Source organism: Equus asinus, chromosome 30 (genome assembly GCF_041296235.1).
Source record: "Equus asinus isolate D_3611 breed Donkey chromosome 30, EquAss-T2T_v2, whole genome shotgun sequence".
NCBI lineage: Eukaryota > Metazoa > Chordata > Mammalia > Perissodactyla > Equidae > Equus > Equus asinus.
Genome location: NC_091819.1, coordinates 22,733,343 through 22,752,320, shown reverse-complemented (window position 1 = coordinate 22,752,320; position 18,978 = coordinate 22,733,343). Strand labels below are relative to the sequence as shown.

The 18,978-nt window shown below is 53.1% G+C and overlaps 1 protein-coding gene across 1 annotated transcript; it reads right to left on the bottom strand.

Annotated features, from left to right (window-relative positions):
- Positions 1-535: 535 nt before the first annotated feature.
- On the bottom strand, positions 536-2,973 carry MIXL1 (Mix paired-like homeobox). The gene is made up of 3 exons (XM_044762670.2): positions 2,543-2,973; positions 2,081-2,507; positions 536-838 (listed from the first exon to the last, which is right to left on the bottom strand). The coding sequence occupies exons 1-3, from the start codon at positions 2,971-2,973 to the stop codon at positions 536-538; spliced, it is 1,161 nt and encodes a 386-aa protein (XP_044618605.2).
- Positions 2,974-18,978: the final 16,005 nt, after the last annotated feature.

Sequence of the window (18,978 nt, the reverse complement as noted above, 5' to 3'; positions counted from 1 at the left end):
GTGTAAAGATGACAGGCCAAACGTAAAACTAGTAAATCTTAGTGAGAAGATGAGGACTGAAGGAGATGGGTTAGACGGAGTTTAAGGTTAGAAGGTAAGCTTAAGCTTCCTCCACTTGGAGGAACCATGAGAAAACAGCAGCTTGTCAAGCACAAAGGGAAACCGAGTCAAGATGAGGCATTCCTGTGAAGAAGATAATGGGTTCTGAAAAACTAGTCCTAAAAATGAGAACAGGACTAGCAAGAAAGAGTAGGGATGCAGGCCAAATCGGATGTGCAAATTTGGAGACAGGTAGGTAAAAACGAGTGCCAGAGCTCCTAGGGGGTGTGAGCTACAGAGAAAGAACTGGGCATGGGTAAATGTTCATAGGTGAAAGGGCAGGAAGCTTCGCAGGTGAGAGATGACTGTCAAAACCATCCGAAGGTTGACATGGATGTGTCCTTAACAAGGAAGCCAGAAAGAACAGGATCCTGCTGTGTCTCCCTGGCTGTCAGTCACAGCTCCTCTGAGCTGATCCTGAATTCTCCCAGAATCCTCAAGAGTTACCAAAGGCAGAAAAGATGTGTTCCTCCCAGGAGTCCAGCTTTGAACCAATGTCTTCAGAGAAAGAATAGGTTTCAAAATCCTGACCTTGGGAGCGAGAGTCAGAGATGCCCCCTCCAACCCGACTGGGAGCCGGCAGGCAGCTCACGTCCACCTCGGGAGGCAGCGGGGGCTTCAAACATTTCTCTCCGGTGTCTGGAGCAGAGTGGTGGAGGGAAAGCCCGGGCCTGGCTGCCGGCTGAAAGGATTTCCCGCTCTGCCGCCGTGACTTGGCCCGCCTGTTCTGGAACCACACCTGGAAGAGGGGAGGGAGAAACTGCCTTGGGGTGGAGCCCTGGTGCTCCTCTCACCTTCATAGTTCACAGTCAGTTCCAGTTTCACACGCCCAGGCTCTGCTCCAGAACGGTATGGTTTCAAGAAAGCACTTGGGCTGAGGGTCAGAAGTTCAGGGCACCTGGCTTTCTCTGCCTCACCATCCCCAGGGGCACAACTGGAATAAGGCCTGGTTCTATCGAGGCATGTTAAGGGACATTTGTAATGAAAGATAGGGTCACAGAACTAGAAGCACTTAGAATGTGAGGGGAAAATGCTACCATGCTGAAAGATGGCAGGCGTCAAAATTAGTGTGAAAACCGGTTTTTGAACGTGTACTGCCTTGTCAGATTAATCCAGGAGGTGTTTTGCTCAGTGGACTTCACCTCTGTGAATAAATTTTTCTGCTATTTCCCCACAAATACTGAGGGCGTCCTGCTTAGGAAGCCTCTGGGCCGGCTGTGGAGACTGACAGCTGTCTTCCCCAGGGATGCAGAAGAAGAAGTCCACTTTGATGGGGTGGTAAAATGAAGGCTCCTCCCTAAAACTGCGCTGGGACACAGACCAAGGTGCCGCAGACTCCCAAGGGAACACGCCGGCGGCTTACCACCACCGAGCTCCAGGATTCTGATTTAAATTACTTTAGGCAACACACGCGCCTCGCACTAGATTTTTCAAACTGTGACAAGAAACTCCGTGTGTTTCAGGCTTTACCCCAAGATGCTACATCTTTTCCAACCAAAATTCCAGACCCAAAACCTGCCAAGACAGGGGCCTGGGGCCCAGGGGGCGCTCGGTGAGGGAGCCCGGCCCGGCCTCAGCTACCATTCTCAGGCCAGGGGAAGACACCAGCGGCGCCTCCGCCGTCTCTGCTTCCTGGATAAGGGAAAACTGTGAAAATGCTTCCTGTCACCCTCCTGCAGAGGATGCACTTCCAGACTGTTTCAAGGGACCAGCGAGCCTCCCCAAGGGGCCCTTACACTTAACCGAGAGAGTCGAAGTCACTGAGTGCGTGCCTGAGTTGTTTCATGTCAGCACCATCACGTTATGCACCAGGGACTGACATCCCGTCTATTTTACAGCCCAGGACCCTGAGGCTCCAGGGCGGTGACTTGCCCAACGTCAGGCAAGTAGGGGCGCCGGCTGTCGCCCTGGGGATCCCTGCCGGGGCCCCCCGGCGCCTCCGTCCCGGGGCGCACAGGCGAGCGCGCCGGGCGGGACTCACCTGGATCCGGGACTCGGGGAGCAGGGTGAGCGCGGCCAGGCGCTCGCGCAGGTGGATGTCGGGGTACATGGTCCGGCGGAAGACGAGCTCCAGCAGCCGCAGCTGCTCGGGGCTGAACGACGTGCGCTTGCGGCGCTGCGGCGCCGACGGGGCGGCCGCGCCTTTGGGGGGCGCAGGCGGGCCCAGGCCGGCTGGGGGCGGCGCTGCTGGCCCGGGACCCCTCCCGAGAAAGCCCGCGAAGGCGGCTGGGGCGCGGCACTCGGGGCCGGGGCCGGGGCCGGGGGGCGGCGCGGGGAGCAGGGCGGCGGCGGGGCTCGGGGGCGGCGGGAGCGCCCCGCCGGCGCGCGCGGGCCGGTACGCGTGGACCCCGGCGCGCGCCCCAAACTGGAGCTGGCTGGGCTCCGCTGCGGCCATCGCTGCCGAGCCCCTGCACCGCCGGGAGGGGCGCAGGCTCGGTTATACCGACCCGGGGCCGAGGGAGGGGGCCGGGCGGCGGCGCGATCAAAGCGGGGGACGGGAGGAGGCCCGTGTCTCTTGGGGTGCGAGCCCGCCTCCAGCCTCGCCAGACGCCGGTGGGCCATAATCGCTTCCGCCGACCGTGGGACGCAGGAGGGAGGCGCGAACTTGGGCCCGGGTCCCCCACCCCCATCCCCATCCCCACCCCCTCCCCGGGCCATCCGCCCGCCGGTCCCGCCACCGCAATCCACATCTCGGGGGAAGGCTTGCTCCGAGAGGGGCTGCCTCGACCGAGGGGCCCGCGTGCTCGGGCGGAGCGCGGACACACCGCCCTCCTCTGCGGTCCGCGCGCCCACTCGGGGCGGCGTGGGCCTGGGGCCGCCGATCTCCTGCATGACCAGGCCAGGGAACCTACCCGCGGTCGCGCCTATGGTCATTAAAGGTGTTTGTTTATCCCCCCCTGCTATGTGCTAGACCCTGTACCAGGCTGGTCAAACAGCCCAGCCCTGCCCTCCGCCAGCCTCCCTAACACATCCTGAATCAGAGGAGGGAGGCAGATAAGGGGACCTCAAAGGCAGGCGGTAAACTGATCCTGAGGAAGCGGGTGGGGGTGCGGACGCTTTCATCCGGAATGTCCGCGCGGGCCCAGAATAACAGGCGCTGAGGCAGGCAGGGTTGAAAATGTGTCCACGTCCAGCAGACGCCGCCTCTGGCCTTTCTACAGATACCGAATGATGCTCAAGCCCCGTCTAGCTGGAAGGGAGGAGATGAGACGGGCTCCGTGGAGTTTCTGCTCCCTCTGGCCTCTGCCCTCTGCCCTTTGGGCCGCCTTTAAGGTTCCCGTTTTATCCTGGTTTGTGTTGTGGTTCTGGGTTATGTATCTGCTTCCCCTCCTGGATTATAAAGTCGTAGGGAGCAGGAACCCATTTCTCTCATTCCAGGTCCATCTCCTATGAATAAGGCACCGTGCTGGACCCTCAGTGAACGTCTGTTGAATTGGATGTCACTGAATTCACTTTATAGAAAGAGAAACTCTTGGTCCAGTGTGGGGACTGCTCCACCACAGGGCAAGTCCTCAGCAGGCCCAGGTCTTCTTGCTCTCAGAACCGGAGCCCTGATGTCGGCAGGACCATTCACTGACACTGAGTGAGTGTCGTTGACTCAAAGGCGGCTCTCTGTTGGGAGGGCCTTGCAGGGGACAGCCCCTGTCCTATCGCTATCCATTCTAGAATGCTACAAGACAACCTCAGGAAGAGCCCAGATATTTTCCTCCTGAGCAGACTTCCCAGCTGTCAAAGCAGGAAGGATTCTCAGGGCTGCTGCAAGGAGTCCTGTGCTTGACTGTCTCCTAGTTGGGGTGGGGATGGGGGTGTCAGGGACTGTGTTCCAGACCCCCTGCTCCGCTCCTGTGGCTCTCACAGGCAGCCTGACAATACTCACAGCTTCCTCCTCCATCATCTACTCCCACCCCCAGCCCTCCACTTCCCTCCCTCCTCCCTTTCCCCCTTATTCCTTAGCCTGTCATTGGGGTTTTCAGGTAGAGGATGTTGGAATGGGAGGTCAGACCCTCTGTTTTTCTCTGCTCATTCTTTCTTTCATTAACTCAAAAACCATTTATGAAGCGCCACTATGTGCTAGGCCGTGCTTTACGTGTGTTCCTATGAACTAAGTATTCCCGTCCCAGTTTGACAGATCAGGAAATACTCGCCAATCTAGACACAGCCCAAATGACTCCAGAGCCACTGTGCCAAGCTGGCCCCCAGACGTTGGCCTCCAGACATGCTCCAGTGCTCGATGCTGAGCCCCCTGCCACCCGCAGGAGGTGGGCAGTCTTCGGGGTCGTTGCCTTTCAGGTACAGGGAGCTCATTCGGTTCCCAGTCGCAGGTAGTGGTGATGATGCCAGATGGATGCAGACCAAGTTCTGTCGCTGTGGCTGTGGGGATCAGAGGCCCAACCTCAGGAGGAAGCCAGAGCAGAGGCTTAGCAGCGGGAGATGTCCTGGCAACCCAGAAACTCTGCCCAGGGATCAAGAGTCCTAGAAAGTCCCCGGCTGTGTGGAAATTCCCCAGTCCTCTGTGCACGCCTGGTTCCTCTGCTGCTCTCTGCTCCCTAACAGGGCACCCAGGCCGCCTGCTTGGCAGGGGCTGGGAAGATGGCCCTGGGGGACAGAGTGCCTGGCCCTGAATGGAAACTGGTGATGGTTTCATGAAGCCATCTAAACATGTAAGAGTCTGTTCTGTCTTTCAAACTGGTGGTAAGAAACTCCAGCATTCAACCTGCGGCTCAGGAACCCTCAGGAAACAGGCTTTATCTTCTCATGACTTTTCCTGAGGGTTTGTGTGGTGTTATAATCTCCCGTGTTGAAATAAGATTTCAGACTTCCCTTCTCTCCTCCTTTTGCTCTCAAATGAAGTTTTGATTGTGTGTGCTTGTATAGACGTAAAAAATAACCTCGGTGAGGGCTCAGGGGAAACCCGGGCTGGGAACTGGAGGTGAAGGGTTAGAGACTGAGACCTTACTATATACCCTTCGGTGCCGCTTTATTATTTTTTAATCATGTGCATGTATTCTTGTTATAAGTACATGTTTAAAACCTAGAGTTTTTGTGTTTTTTTCTCCCCAAATCCCCCAGTACATAGTTGTATATTTCAGTTGTGGGTCCTTCTAGTTGTGGCATGTGGGATGCCGCCTCAACGTGGCCTGATGAGCAGTGCCATGTCTGCGCCCAGGATCCGAACCGGCAAAACCCTGGGCCACTGAAGCAGAGCATGTGAACTTAACCACTCGGCCACAAGGCTGGCCTCTAAAACCTAATTTTTTTGACAACTGAATGTTATCTGGTGTTCTGAGTTGGATCCTGGACAAGAAAAAGGGGGAAAACTGTGAAATCCAGCTGTTTAAAAAAAACTAATTTTAAGCAACTGAAGCAGAGGATGCAATGTCAGGGGTCTGGAAAGAGATGTTACTTCACGTGGGACTGGACTTGCCCAGTCTCTTGGGATTTTCACTGACTGGAGATAGCAATGTGCCATCTTCTACAGGGTCCCTACAGAAGCTCCAAGGTGTGCATTCACTCAAAATTTTTTTCTACTTCTGCTTGACAGACACCTCTAAAATCATACGTGGCTTTTGGTAAATCCAATTTCTAGATTCCTGACTCAGTTCCCCTGCTGCGGACACACAGTCAACATCTGTGAATCCTTCTGCCCTCATTTCCCCAAATGGCAAGGGCCCGATCCTTGGCAATATCTTAAAAAATGATTACTGCAAGTTATTTTCCCCCAAATAGATAATCTGTGAAATTTAAGTACATTTTAAATAGGCTCCATAAAGAACTTTCTTCTCCAGAGGCAAGTCAGTGGACCAGTTTCAGAAGAGCAAAGCGAAGTCCGGGGGTAGCGGAAGGCAACAACCACTGGGATCAGGGTGCATCCCCCTTCCCAGCACCTGGGCTTGGCTCACCCACTTGATCTGCTGAGAACTTTGCCCGTTATTTATTTATTTGTTCTGTCAGTAACATCTATTGAAACAGACACGAAGGACGCAAGGTGAAACAGAAGCCAGTCCTGAGAGAGACTTCCTGCGTGGTGGGGGAAGGCCGGTAAACACAAAGACACAGTAGAAAAGCTGTAAGTTAAAAAATCGTCATCTGGAGCAGCCCAGGCTTGGGAGGATGGAGTCCTTGGGGTCACCGTGCTGTTCTGCATCCTCGACATTTCCCACCACGGTGCCTGTCACCGACCCCCCCAAAAAATATCACAGAGGCCTGCCTTTCCTCTCCAAGTGCTAAGTGCTCTCTTCCCGGCCCTCTTTGTTGTTCAAGTCGGGCCTCTGCGCAGCCCTGAGACCCGGCTCCGGAGCCCTGGTGTTTATTAGAGAGAGAACCAGGAAAAGGCGGCCAACGGGAGTCGACGGCTCTGCCCCCACCTCGAGATCCGGCTTTGATCCTGGCCCCGCTTTGATTTCATCTCCTCTGCTGCCCCGGCCTCGCCAGTTTCGGAAGGTTATTTCAGAGCCAGTGGCTACAAGAAACCGAGAGACGGCACCCCCAAAAGGGATTAATGGCCAGGAAAGTGGTAAAACGTTAAGAAGCTTTTCCTGTTGTTTGGTTGGCGCCATATAAATTCAAGTAAACACGAAATAGATTTTGAACCCACTGTGTTGAGTTTTTTTAAATGAGGATTCCTTTCTTTCAGTTATTTCTACCCAAAGCCGCTGAGTAGGAAGGTCCCCCGTCTGTCAGGACCCCATTCACACAGCTGACCAATAAGGTTCAAAGAACACTGCAGCCTCCCAGAAAGGAAACCATAAACTTTCCTAGCTTATGGTCCACACACTGGACAGAGAGAATGAGCAGAATATTTGTCCTCACACCCATTTCTCTCACATTTCTTTCTGCAGCGTGCCTATTGAAAATTTTAAATGGGGCTGATGCGACCCAAGCAGCTGAATTTTTTTTATTTTGTTTTAATTGATTTAAATTTAAATAGCCACATGTGGCTAGTGGCTACCATACTTAACAGCACAGCTCTATATCATTGTCCAGCAAATAATTTCTTTTCCTTTTTCTTTTCTTTTCTTTCTTGCTTCTCCTTTTTTTTTTTGGTGAGGAAGATTGGCTCTGAGCTAACATATGTTGCCAATCTTCCTCTTTTTGCTTGAGGAAGATTGTCGCTGAGCTAACATCTGTGCCAGTGTTCCTCTATTTTGTATGTGGGATGCCGACACAGCGTGGCTTGATGAGCAGTGTGTAGGTCCACACCCAGGATCTGAACCTGCAAACCCAGGCCTGCCAAGTGGAATGCACAAGCTTAACCACTACACCACCGGGCTGACACCCCAGCAAATCATTTCTTTGATGATTTTTTTATATGTAGATACAAAGAGGTATTTAGTTGGTGCAAAATTATACACTAGATCTGAATTCTAGACTCTCATTTTTGTTGTTTAAACAGAACTCTGGATCATCAAAATGATTTCTTCATTTTCAAACCAGATGGTCTCATATAGATTTAGCTGAACGGTGCGTTAAATATTACTGTAGCAGGGCCGGCCCGGTGGCACAGCGGTAAAGTGCACACGTTCTGCTTCAGCGGCTGGGGATTCGCCAGCCTGGATCCTGGGTGCGGACATGGCACTGCTTATCAAGCCATGCTGTGGCAGGTGTCCCACATATAAAGTAGAGGAAGATGGGCACGGATGTTAGCTCAGGGCCTGTCTCCCTCAGCAAAAATAGGGGGATTGGCAGCAGAGGTTAGCTCAGGGCTAATCTTCCTCAAAAAAAAAAAAAAATTTAAATTAAATGTTACTGTAGCATTCATCTATGGTCTTTCTTCAAAAGTAACAATGTGAGGGCACTTCCTGGTAAAAGGTTTATGATACTACAAGTTTCTTTAACTTTATCATTTGACTTAAACCACATTTTGATGATTTTGTTCTCTTCTAACCATATAAGGAAACTGCAGAAGCTCTCTGACTCTCTCCGTGGGATGTGACATGGTATTGAATGTGTGCATATCACGCATCTTGCATGAGGTCACAGTGAACAGGGACAAGCAAAGAGAGAGCCTTCAGGAGAACACAGGATCTGCCAATACCTGTCTTCTCTTGTGCCCAAATAATTTATTAAAGTGTTAGCAGACACCCAGAGTGACCTAAGATGAGTTCTAGACTCTGTGTCCCAGCCAGCGTGGATGGGTGTGTATTTCCAAAATATTGCCTTTTACTGGATACCACAACAGCTGGGAGACATCTGTGCGGGGAAAATGCCACCCTAAGTCGGTCCAATCAAACACAGATTCTTGGTGGATATAGGGTAAAATAAAGCACTTTCAGGTAGATTCCAGTGCCTTTGAGTGTGCACCAGGAAGGGTGGTTCTAAATAAACGGTTCACTCCTTCCGGCATCGGGCATTGAGCTCTCACGGTCACCTGAACTTCCGGTACTCGTTTTGGATGGAAGAGGAAATGACACTGGCCGCCTCGGCTTTCAACTGCGCTCACGTGCTCCGAGCGCCAGCCCACCCCGTGCTGCGTCGCGGGAGAATCTCCTTCCTGCTGGGCCTTCGGTTCAGTAGCCCCCGGTTCTTGGGCGAGTGACCACCCGCGTTAATGAAGCCAATTCCACGCAGCTGCCCCACCGCCTAGCTGTAGACCCAGGCTCAGCCCACTCCCACATATTGCCCCAAACATGCTTTCCTTTGGGTTTATCCCTTGTACAAACAGTGCCAAAGAGGGCCCTGCTTTTAATTTGGTTGTTTATTCTGGCATTATTTAAACTCAGATTTAGATTTTGGTCTCTACACACCATTTCCCACTAAAAGGAAAAAAAAAAAAATGCTCCTTTGAGAAATAGTTCATTCCAGCCTGGACAGCAAATGTATGAGTCTGGAATATTTAGACATATCTGAAAATGACAAAACTATTAAACGCTATTGAGGAAGTACTCTCAAGAAATCACTTGAAGAGGCTCCCACTAACCAAACATAGGACAATTTGAGCATCAATAAGAATGATAAAAGCAATAGATCGAAACACACCAATTATGTTAAAATCCATTGTTTCGTAATGATCATGAAACCCAAAACTGGTCACCTTTGGAGGGTTCTAGGGAAGAAACCCTTTATTCTGAAATCTGGTAAACGAGGAGAAGCAAGTGTATATCCTGCCTTTTCTGTGTGACTCCAACTCAAGGAAACAAACTATTGATAAGGAAAAGTTTCTCCTTACGGAGGCGTTCTGCAGGTGAGTGAAGAAGGAATGACAGAGTCAGGCTGTCCCCAGTTTGCAGCCTCTGAGGAAATATCAGCCTAAGCAAAGATCCTGGTGGCTGCCACGTCTCCTCCACATCACCCTCTGTGAGTCATTCTCACCAAAATAGAGAACCAGAATCAAATCCAGCCATTAGCGCTCACCACCAGTTCAAAAAGGTACAGAGAACAGCAGCAGGTCACACACCAGCACCCGGATGCAATCAACAAAACCCAGACTGTGGGAAATTCTACAGGAAAACAGCCAGCTGCTTCCTCAAATAAACTGCGGAGAGAGAGAAAACCTATAGACTGAAAGAGACCACAGGCGCGTGTCACCCCGATGCAATGCTTGGATCCTGACGTGAACAAATTCTCCATAAAAATTTATCTCCAAGGCAATTTGGGATATTTAAACAGATATGAGATAATATTAGGGAACTGTGGTTAATATTCTTTTAGTTATGATAGTGATGTTATATTTTTTTTAAAGACGTTGTCTTTTAGAGATACTTGGAAATATTGGCAGATGAAATAAGATGTTTGGGATTTGCTTCAAAATAATCCAGTTTGGGGGCGGGGGCAGAATGGGGAAATACAGAAGCAGCGAGATTGGGTATGAATTGATAACAGCTGGAGCTGGGTAGTGATCGTTCACCATACTATTCTCTCTACTTTTGTGTATGTTAGAGATTTTTCCAGAATAAAAGTTAAAAAAAAAAAAAAAGCAATAGGCGATATCTTTGAAAGAAGTGGAAGACGCTGTGCATGAGAACAGAAACAGCACTTTGGGAAGGTGGCGTCTGCGGGCCTGGGCTGGAACTGGCCTTGTGAACCCCGAGGAGAGAAGAGCCGGCCTCCGTCACTCGGTTTGCAGCTGGCGGCTGGAGGAGGGCAGTGCAGGAACTGAGCGTGATCGGTAGCTGGGTGTTTCCTCCGGGGAGTCTGCCACAAGCCAGGCCGCACAAATCACAGCCACCAAGTCAGTGCAGTCGGCCCTCGGGATCCGCGGGTTTCAACCGCGGGTGCAAATTCCGCGCATACGGAGGACCGACTCAATTCATTGCACTAGGCCGTTTTATATAAGGGGCTTGAGCATCCGCGGATTTTGGTATCCGCGGCAGTTCCTGGAACCAATCCCCCGGAGAAACGGGGCACGACTGTATCTACTGCGCCCACACAACGCCCGGCATTGCTCGGTGCCTGGGAGGACGCACGGGTGAAGGGGGAGAGGGGGGCTGGGCTTGGCGTGCGCAGGGACGCCTCCCGGGTGAAGGCAGGGTTTAGGCAGGTTGTGAGAAGGACATTGGGAGAAGAGCGTATGAACAAAGATATAAACGCAGGAGCATGCAAGGCCTGTCCGAGAGGCAGCTCAGGGGATACTCGGGGCACGGCAGGGGCTGAACTCCATCCCCAGCTCTGGGCGTTAGCCGGGGGCAGGGACCGCGAGGGCCAAGGCCTCCAGAGGGGGCTCTGGCACCCCAAAAGAAGGAAAATCAGCGTTCTTATTACCCTGCTCTTGGGGATCTTTCCTTCTGCAAACAATCCTTCACCCCGAGGTCCTTTTCATTCGCGCCCCCTCCGCTCCCTGTGCTGTGCAGGTTTCTGGGGGCTCTGGGCTGAGTTCTGGGGCGCTTTGAGAACTGTGTCTTGTCTGTTGTTATGTTCCCCCCCAGATGCAGATGTGCTAGAAGTCGTGTCAGCAGAGGTGATAAAGAGCCAGACAGACGGCCAGCTTAGAACTGTTCCTTTCAAAGTCCGAGAGACTCTGCCGTTGCAACCACAGCCCTAAAAATGACCGTGAGTGGGTTTAAGTAACACGCCCACTTCGGGGTGAGCCCCACCCCTGCCTGAGACGCTGGGCGCATCCGCGGGGGCAGCCCTCTCTGGCGGCCGGTGAGCTTGGGGCGCGTGCGCCGCTGGGGGCGCCGAGTCCCGCCTCCTGCGCGCTTGGACCTGGGCCCCTGGGCAGGAGCTGAGCAAAGGCGCCAGGGGGCCTCTCCTGGGCTGCTGAGCTGAGGAGCCCATCCCAGAACTCTCCAGAATAAGGAAGAGCGCCTTTGGTTCACAGCAGCAAGCCCTCCACGTTGCCTCTTGTAAGCCTAAGGGAGGGTGTGCCAGGCTCTGCCCAGCCTGGAGGTCCATGCATGGCCCTCCCTCGGCGCCCGGCCTTTGCACATGTGACTTCCCGAGCTCTTCTTTCCTGTGGGTGCGAGGGGTGAGGCTGACGGGGCAGGAAACAGGCCCAGGAGGCCAGAGGCGGCTGGAATCAGAGCCCTGCTGACCGGATGCGGGGCACGTGCCCCCCCTGCTCTGCCTTCCGGCCATCCCCCCTCATCTCTACAATCCCACGAGGCCATCCTGGATCCTTCTCCAGGGTGCCTTGTTCCTCCTCCTGCTACTGGCTCCAAATCCCACTACCTCGCAGGATCGGGTCCTCGTTCCCCCTGGAAACCGCAGGGTGCTATCGCAGGGCCTGCCCGCAGCTGCCACCTTGCAGGTCCTTGGCTAGTTATGTGATGCTCTCCGGTCATTTCGTGTGAGTCCTGGTTTCTGCAGAAATCAAATATAAGCCACAGGGAAAAAAAGACCCATAAATAAATCTATCTGAGGGCACCCACTCTCAACCCTTTCGTGTAAAAACATTACTATGTATTTACATGTGCGTGTGGATCCACACATGCATGTATGTGTGTGTTATATATAAAAATATAGAAATATAAATTAAGTATATAGAGAACATATAAGTTTCATGTATAGTTTTTTTGTAGACTAATCTTGTTTCCCTAACCTGAATACAATTTCTTTGTGGGCATGAAAGTATAATATTCTTTTGTCTCCTATGTAGCTAGCACACTATAAAATCGGTCCCATAATAGGTTCTCAATACGTATTTGATTGATTCATTGAAAGAAATCTCAGAGCTCACTGCTGAGAATCAAGGCTGCCTGGGGAGAGAAGCCCAAGGCTCCCTGCACTACATACTGATCTGTCTCATCCCCCGGGAAGCATAGGACTCCTGACATGATCTCAACCTGATTCCTCTCCAAAGGTATAGGACCACCCGATAACCAGACCCCACCTACACTGATATCATTTTAATGACTTTTTTACATGATCTTTCCTTTGTCCAGTAAAAAATAACTCACATACCTATGCCTTATAAATTTAGCCCTACCCTCAACCCATATTTGCAGCTCTTCACTGCCCACGGGTCCTGTCCCCATGCCTGCAGCCCTTCACTGCCCACGGGTCCCGTCCCCATGCTGCAGTCCTTCACTGCCCACGGGTCCCGTCCCCATGCCTGCAGCTCTTATTCCCCATGGGTCCTGACCCCACACTACTCCATGCTATTCTCTGAATAAAAGAGCACTACTGCCAGACCTTGAGAGTCCAAGAAATCTTTCTTTCGACTCCTTGGCTCGCCGAGCCTGCATCACTCACAATCCAAAATCTGTGTGGATGCCCATCTGTGTGGGGACGGAGTTGAAGGGGGAGAGGGCCTTCCACACTTTACCTTACATGCGTTTAAAGTAACTGTATTTATTGTGCAGCAGCCATTCTTAACCTCTTGTCCTCTTCCCTGTGTCCAGGTTTGGACAGGTGCTCGGGAGCTGCCCAGGATGCCCTGTGGGGATGCTCCAGTTCTGGGAAGACCCTGCTCTCCTGGAGCCAGCCCTGCTTAGAAAGCATCTGACACTGGCTCTGTGGGTGGGAGAAGAATGTAATTTAGTTCCCCCAAGAAGGGCCGGAGTGAGATCTGGTCTGAGCTGGCGCCCTGGAGACGGCCTTTGTCTTGACTCAAAGGTTGAAAGCCTTTAGGTCAGGAGAGGATCAGAGACTTGGCGCGCCTCTGCGTCCTGGCACATCCAGAAGGAGAAGGAGATGAGTGGAGAGGAGGGCTGGAGGATGAGGGTGCATCTCCTGCCTGGGGGGCCGTGAGGCGCTTTGAGCTGAGGGCTGAAGGGGTGGCACCTGCCAGGGCTGGGATGAGGAGGAGCTGGCTGAGGCTGTTGGGGGAGCATCCATCTCAGACCCTACCAGGCCTCTCCCTGTTTGAGCCCCACCGCTTCTCCTCACAGCAGCAGTCTGTTCAGGTATGACACTGACCTGTGCCTGGTGTCAGTTCACAGCCTACAGCCAGACAGGGACGACCTTCCCCCCCGACACACACAGCCCCAGCCGGGTGACTCTCCCTTCCTCCCACGCCGTCGCCAAAGCTCCTGACCTGAGCTAGATGGCTTGGGGTTCTGTCCCGTGCAGAAGTGTGGGTGTGGGCACCCAGAGGGGGGCCTTGACCCTGACACCAGGTAGGGTCTTCAGCGGGGCACTCCCAGCCCTCCTGTCTGTGGGCCCATCTCACTTGATGCGGGTCCTTGTAACTGTCTGCCTTCCCTGAGAGACTGTCAGAAGCTGGGTCTGACTTGTTCTCGGCTCCCCAACACCAGCTCAATGAGCACTTCATGAGGATAAACAGGTACTACAGGAGGTCGCGTGTCCCCTCTCTGGATCAAGCCTCCAGCATCAGGAAGGGTGCAGACTCTTGCATTTGTCTTCACTGAGTCCCTTATCAGTTGTGGGACCTTGGGCAAACCTCTTCACCAGTCTGAGCTTTGGTCTTCTCATCTGCAAATCGCACCTTCCAGGAGCAGAGGAGCTCACCCGCGAACGGCCTTCCCAGGCTGGATCGCCCAGGCCAGTGGAAGCCGCGGCTAAGGGGTGTGGTGCGCACCCTGCGTGGTGACGAACACGCGACAGGACACGGCCACCGAAGCACCTGGATCTCCCCGCATTGTTGGCGGCGCTGCGGGCTGTGAGGCGCAGGGACCATGGCGCTCCCTTCGGCGCTGCCCACGCGCCCTCCTGCTTGGCGGCGCCCGCACGGCCCGCCTGGCACGTCTCAGGCCCTGCTTTGCAAAGCGGTGTTTTCTCAGGTGTGCTCATCTGGGCTCCCACCTGGCCTGTGAGCTCCTGGTGGGCAGGGCCCAGGAGGATGCCGAGCTCCGGGCCAGCTCGGATGAGGGCTGCGCGGGCCGCGGTGGTACAGGAAGCCCCGTGCGCTCCTCAGGGCGCAGGGAGGGAGCACAGAGCCCACGCAAGGCGCGGGGACACGAGTCCATGCCGGAACAACTGTCTGGTTCGCCATCTCTTTCTGGAAGACTTGGGTTTTTTTTTTTTTTTTTTTTTTTGAGCCCCTTCAGGTTTCCGTCAGCTGATTTATCTCCAGAGGAACTGGAGGGCTGAGCAGAGGGCGGGGGCGGGGCGGGGCGGGGCGGGTGGGGGCCACTGACAGCTTCTCCCAGAGCCTCAGTTTTGCCAGCAGGGAAATGGGGGAAGTGGTACCTGCCCCTACCTTCTTCCTGGGGGTTCTTTGATAGTTGACACTTTTCACGGCACTTTAAAAGGCTCAGATGAAAGGCCTTGATGGCATGAAAGGGTCTGGGGGCCATATTAAGTTTCTCCGCAGTTTTTGAAGCCTTCGGAGGAGCTGCTGGAGGAAGTGGTCAGCTGACAGGTACTTGTGAAGCCGCCCAGAGGGTGGTGCTGGTGGAGAATTAGCATGCCCACCAGTCACACGTCCGGCGTGAGGGCGGCAGGGGAGCTGGGGGCCTCCTCAGGGATGAAAATCTGTCATTTCCCTGAGGAGGGGGGCTTGGGGAAACTGAGCCCAAGGGATGGAGGCCAGAGAGGCAATGCTTGGGGCAAAGCCTTCTCCTCTGGGCCTGTTTCCTGATGCCTAGAAGTGGAGGAGCGGCTGGAATCTCCCTGGGAGATTTTCAAAACCCTCACTCCAGGCTGCACCTCAAATGGAGTCAACCTGAGCCCCTGGGGATGGGACCCTGGCATCAGAAGTTTTTAAAGGTCCCTGGTGATTCTAATGTGCAGCCTAGTTTGAGGACCGGAAGAGAGCACTTCTAGAATTCTGTGATTCGCTAATCATCACCCGATTTCCCACCTCATGAGGAGTCCCTGGGGGCTTAGATAGGAAATTCGGAAATTTAACCCATGTATCGGAGTCTTTTGGAGCACCCTCTGTGTGCAGAACTGAGTTATTCATTTATTTCCAAGCATTTCTCAATTGTACACTAGCAGGCGGAATATGGCAGGACTGAAATCCATATAAAATCTTTTTAGTACTCTTTTCAGTAGGTTTTATTCTCCTCCTTGACCTTTTTTTTTTTTTAACACAGTTGCAAGTAGATATTCCCATCAGACTATTTTGAGTTTGCGATCTGCGTTTCTCCTGACCGTCTGGTGGAAACCTCAATGAGCAGTGAGATTTGATCTGAAAGCCAGCAGCCAGGAGAGAGGAGGCGCTAGGAGCATCCACAGGCTCTCGAATCATTGGAAGGAGCAGGGAAAGCCTGATGTCGGGCTCCTCTCCCCGTCTCTGCCCCGGAGACGCCACATCAGCACTCTTCATCCCTGCCCAGGAGAGACTTGGAGGGGCGCTGGTTTCAGAATCTCACCAAGTCCCCTGATGGGGCCCTGGACCTGTAGTGCCTGAGGGTGACAAGGATTCTTTGCTTGACCAAACTTTCCTCAGCCTCCTGAATCTTCTCCTAGACGTCTGTGCACTTCCCTGCAAAGTCTAGTTTCAGCAAGAACGCCGCTAAGTCAGTTTAACAAGACGCCTCCATCCTCCATATCTGACCCTTCTCAGTATCTGATCAGGTTCCTCCTCCTCCAACCCCCCTCCCCACCAGGTGATGTCTGGTCTGCCTGGCCTGTCTTCAGCAAGAATCCTGTTAGGTTGGTTTAGCCAGAATATCCCTGACTCCGGAGGTAATTTTAATGTAATTTTAGTATTTACCTCTTAATTTTCCACCCACTGGCCCCCACCCTACTCCTTGGCTAGAAATCCCAACTTCCCCATCCTGTATTTGGAATTGAGACCAAGCTTGGTCCCTCCCTTCAAAATCCTGTCATGCTGGTCCCTCTGTCTGTCGAGGTGGCCCTGAATACAGTCTGCCTTAGCATCTTTAACAAGCGTCAGGAATAATTTTCTTTAACACAGAGGCCACTTCAGAGAGGAGATGACCTCGGGGTTCCGACACTTCCCACACCGTGTGGGAGCCTCCTGTCAGAGAGCGGCGCTCAGGCCGCCTGCCCAAGACAGGTAAGGGGGACGGAGAAAGAGCGAGCGCCGTGCTTGGAGGGGCAGGCACGGAGGTGGCCAGATGCCTAGTGGGTTTTTCATTTGTGCCAGTCCTCTGGCATCTGGCCCCTCACTGTTCCTCCCACCGCCAGTGGTGGGCCCTCAGTGATGCCCTTGTTGTCCAGCACATCATACAGGGACGCCTGGCAGACAGGAAGGGCCCTCAGCTGCCCAGGCAGCAACCCTCGCTTCCACCTCTCTGTTGGGAGGTGCAGCCATGTTTTCATCTGACTGCTAATAAAAACCCTTGGGACTCAATACATGGGGCTTTTACTGCAAAATCTTTTCATGGACTCTAACCAATAGTGTAGGCCCATGTTACAAACCTTCTTGGGAGACTTAGCTCTCACAGGCATCTACTTAGAAACCCACGGTGACACGGTCCAGTCCAGTCGAGCCGTCTTCAGCCCTGTTGACAGGAGGAGGGAGCGTCTGTGCTGGGCCAGACACTGATCTGGATGCTCTGCTCGTATTACCCAATTAATTCTCCAATTATCCACTCTTCACGTGCCTTTCCTCCCATTTTACAGCTGGGGAAACTGAGGCTCTGAGAACATAGCCGACCAGCCCAAGATCCCACAGCTTGTGTGTGGTGGGGATGGGTGTGCCCGCACCTCCACAGCCCACGCAGTTCCTGCGCTGCGGGCTCCTGGCTCTCCACGGGACAGGGAAAGCGCATGGCACCTCCGAAGTGTTTCCCTGCCCCCTTTCCACCATCTAGAGGCTTCCGGGAATCAAGCTGTTCCCTCCACACGAGCCCCAAGGGCACTGGGTCTTGAGATGACAACCCTGTCCTCAGACAATTAATTTGGGGACAAAACAGACATCCCCTGGCTCTGCTGGAGCCTGGCGTCTGGTCACTGTGCCCTTTCGCAGTGCCCTTGCCCCAGAGGTTTAGGATTTCTGAGCCCCCGAGGTCCCTCAGTGAGCCTTAGACACTCTCTCTGGCCCCAGCCTCCTCCGTGACACCGATCTCATGGCGGACATCCTGGCCGCCCGAGCTGACTCATTCACAGGTGTTCCTGGAGAACCTACCACCAGTCCAGCACTGGCCTGGGTACGGGGAACACTGCACTGAACCAAACAGCCAAAATCCTGGCCACCGTGGGGCTCACATTCTGATTGAGAGGAGACAGACAATAAACAAAATAAGTGATTGATTAGACAGGAATTTAGTGTGGTATAGTTAGGGAGTTTGTTAAGAGAGGTATAAAGAAAAAGTAGAAAAGGAGGATATAGGATGGGGTGGAGATGACACTCTTAAATAGGATGGTCAGGGAGGCCTCTGGGAGAAGGTGGTGTTGAAACAAATACTGGAAGGTAATGGCTGTGGGTACCTAGGAGGCAAAAGCTCATGCAAAAGTCCTGGGGTTGGTTGGGGTGTGCCTGGCAGGTTGCAGGAACAGCAAGTCCAGTGGGTGAGGTGGGGAAAAGAAGTAGGAAAACAGGTCAGGGAGGTAATGGGCCCAGATTGGGTAGGACCTTGTGGACCCTGTAATGACTGGCTTTTACTGCGAGATGGGAGCCCCAGATGGCTTTGCCTGGAGAAGGGACTCTGTAACGACAGCTGACACTAACTGAGTTCTTCCTCTGTGCTGAGTTCTGCATTCAATGCTTTCTGTCCTTCATCTCAATTAACCCTCCCCGAGGCCCTATGGGTAAGTACAATTATTGTCACCATTTATCGTGTTTATTTTAGGGAGGTGAAATTCACATAACATAAAATTAGCCATTTCGAAGTGTATAATACAGTGGCATTTGGTACATTCGCAGTGTTGTGTAACCATCTCCTCTATCTAGTTCCAAACAATGTCGTCACCCCCAAAGGACACCCCCTGCCCTTGAAGCAGTTACTCTCCTCTCCCCTCCGCCAGCTTCTAGCAACCACGAATCTACTTTCTTTCTCAAGGCGTTTGCCTATTCTGGGAATTTCATAAAAAGGGAATCATCCAATATGGGGCCTTTTGTGCCTGGCTTCCTTCACTTGGTGCAGAACTTTCGAGGTTGCTCTAATGTTGCGGCACGTATCAGTACTTCATTCCTTTTTTATGGCTGGATAATATCCCATTGCATGGATGTCACCGCTTCTTTTACAGATGAGGAAACTGAGGCTTTGACCATGGGACCAAATAACTTGCTCAAGAGCCCCTTACCCAAGCTGCTTAGTGTCGGAGGCTGGACTCGAACCCAGGTCCGCCTGGCACAGCCTAACCTCGTCACCATGACAACACTCCATGACTCCCTTCTCTCAACTCTGGCGCATTTGAAATCGCCCAGCATAGCAACACATGGTCTCCTGTCATTCTTGGTCTGTGTTTGCAGACGTTCGGCTTCCTGAGGATGGGACCACACGTCCACCCTCCGCTCAGTACATGCTGGACACAGAGAGGTGTTCGGGAACCGCGTGCTGGTTGGCAACTTGGCGCCTCTGCAGTGGATTTGGTTATAACCCAGCACCAGCAGAGGACCGGTTGGGTGAAGTTTGGTACCTTCATAAGATAGGATATTGTGCAACCATTGAACATTGTGTTGTG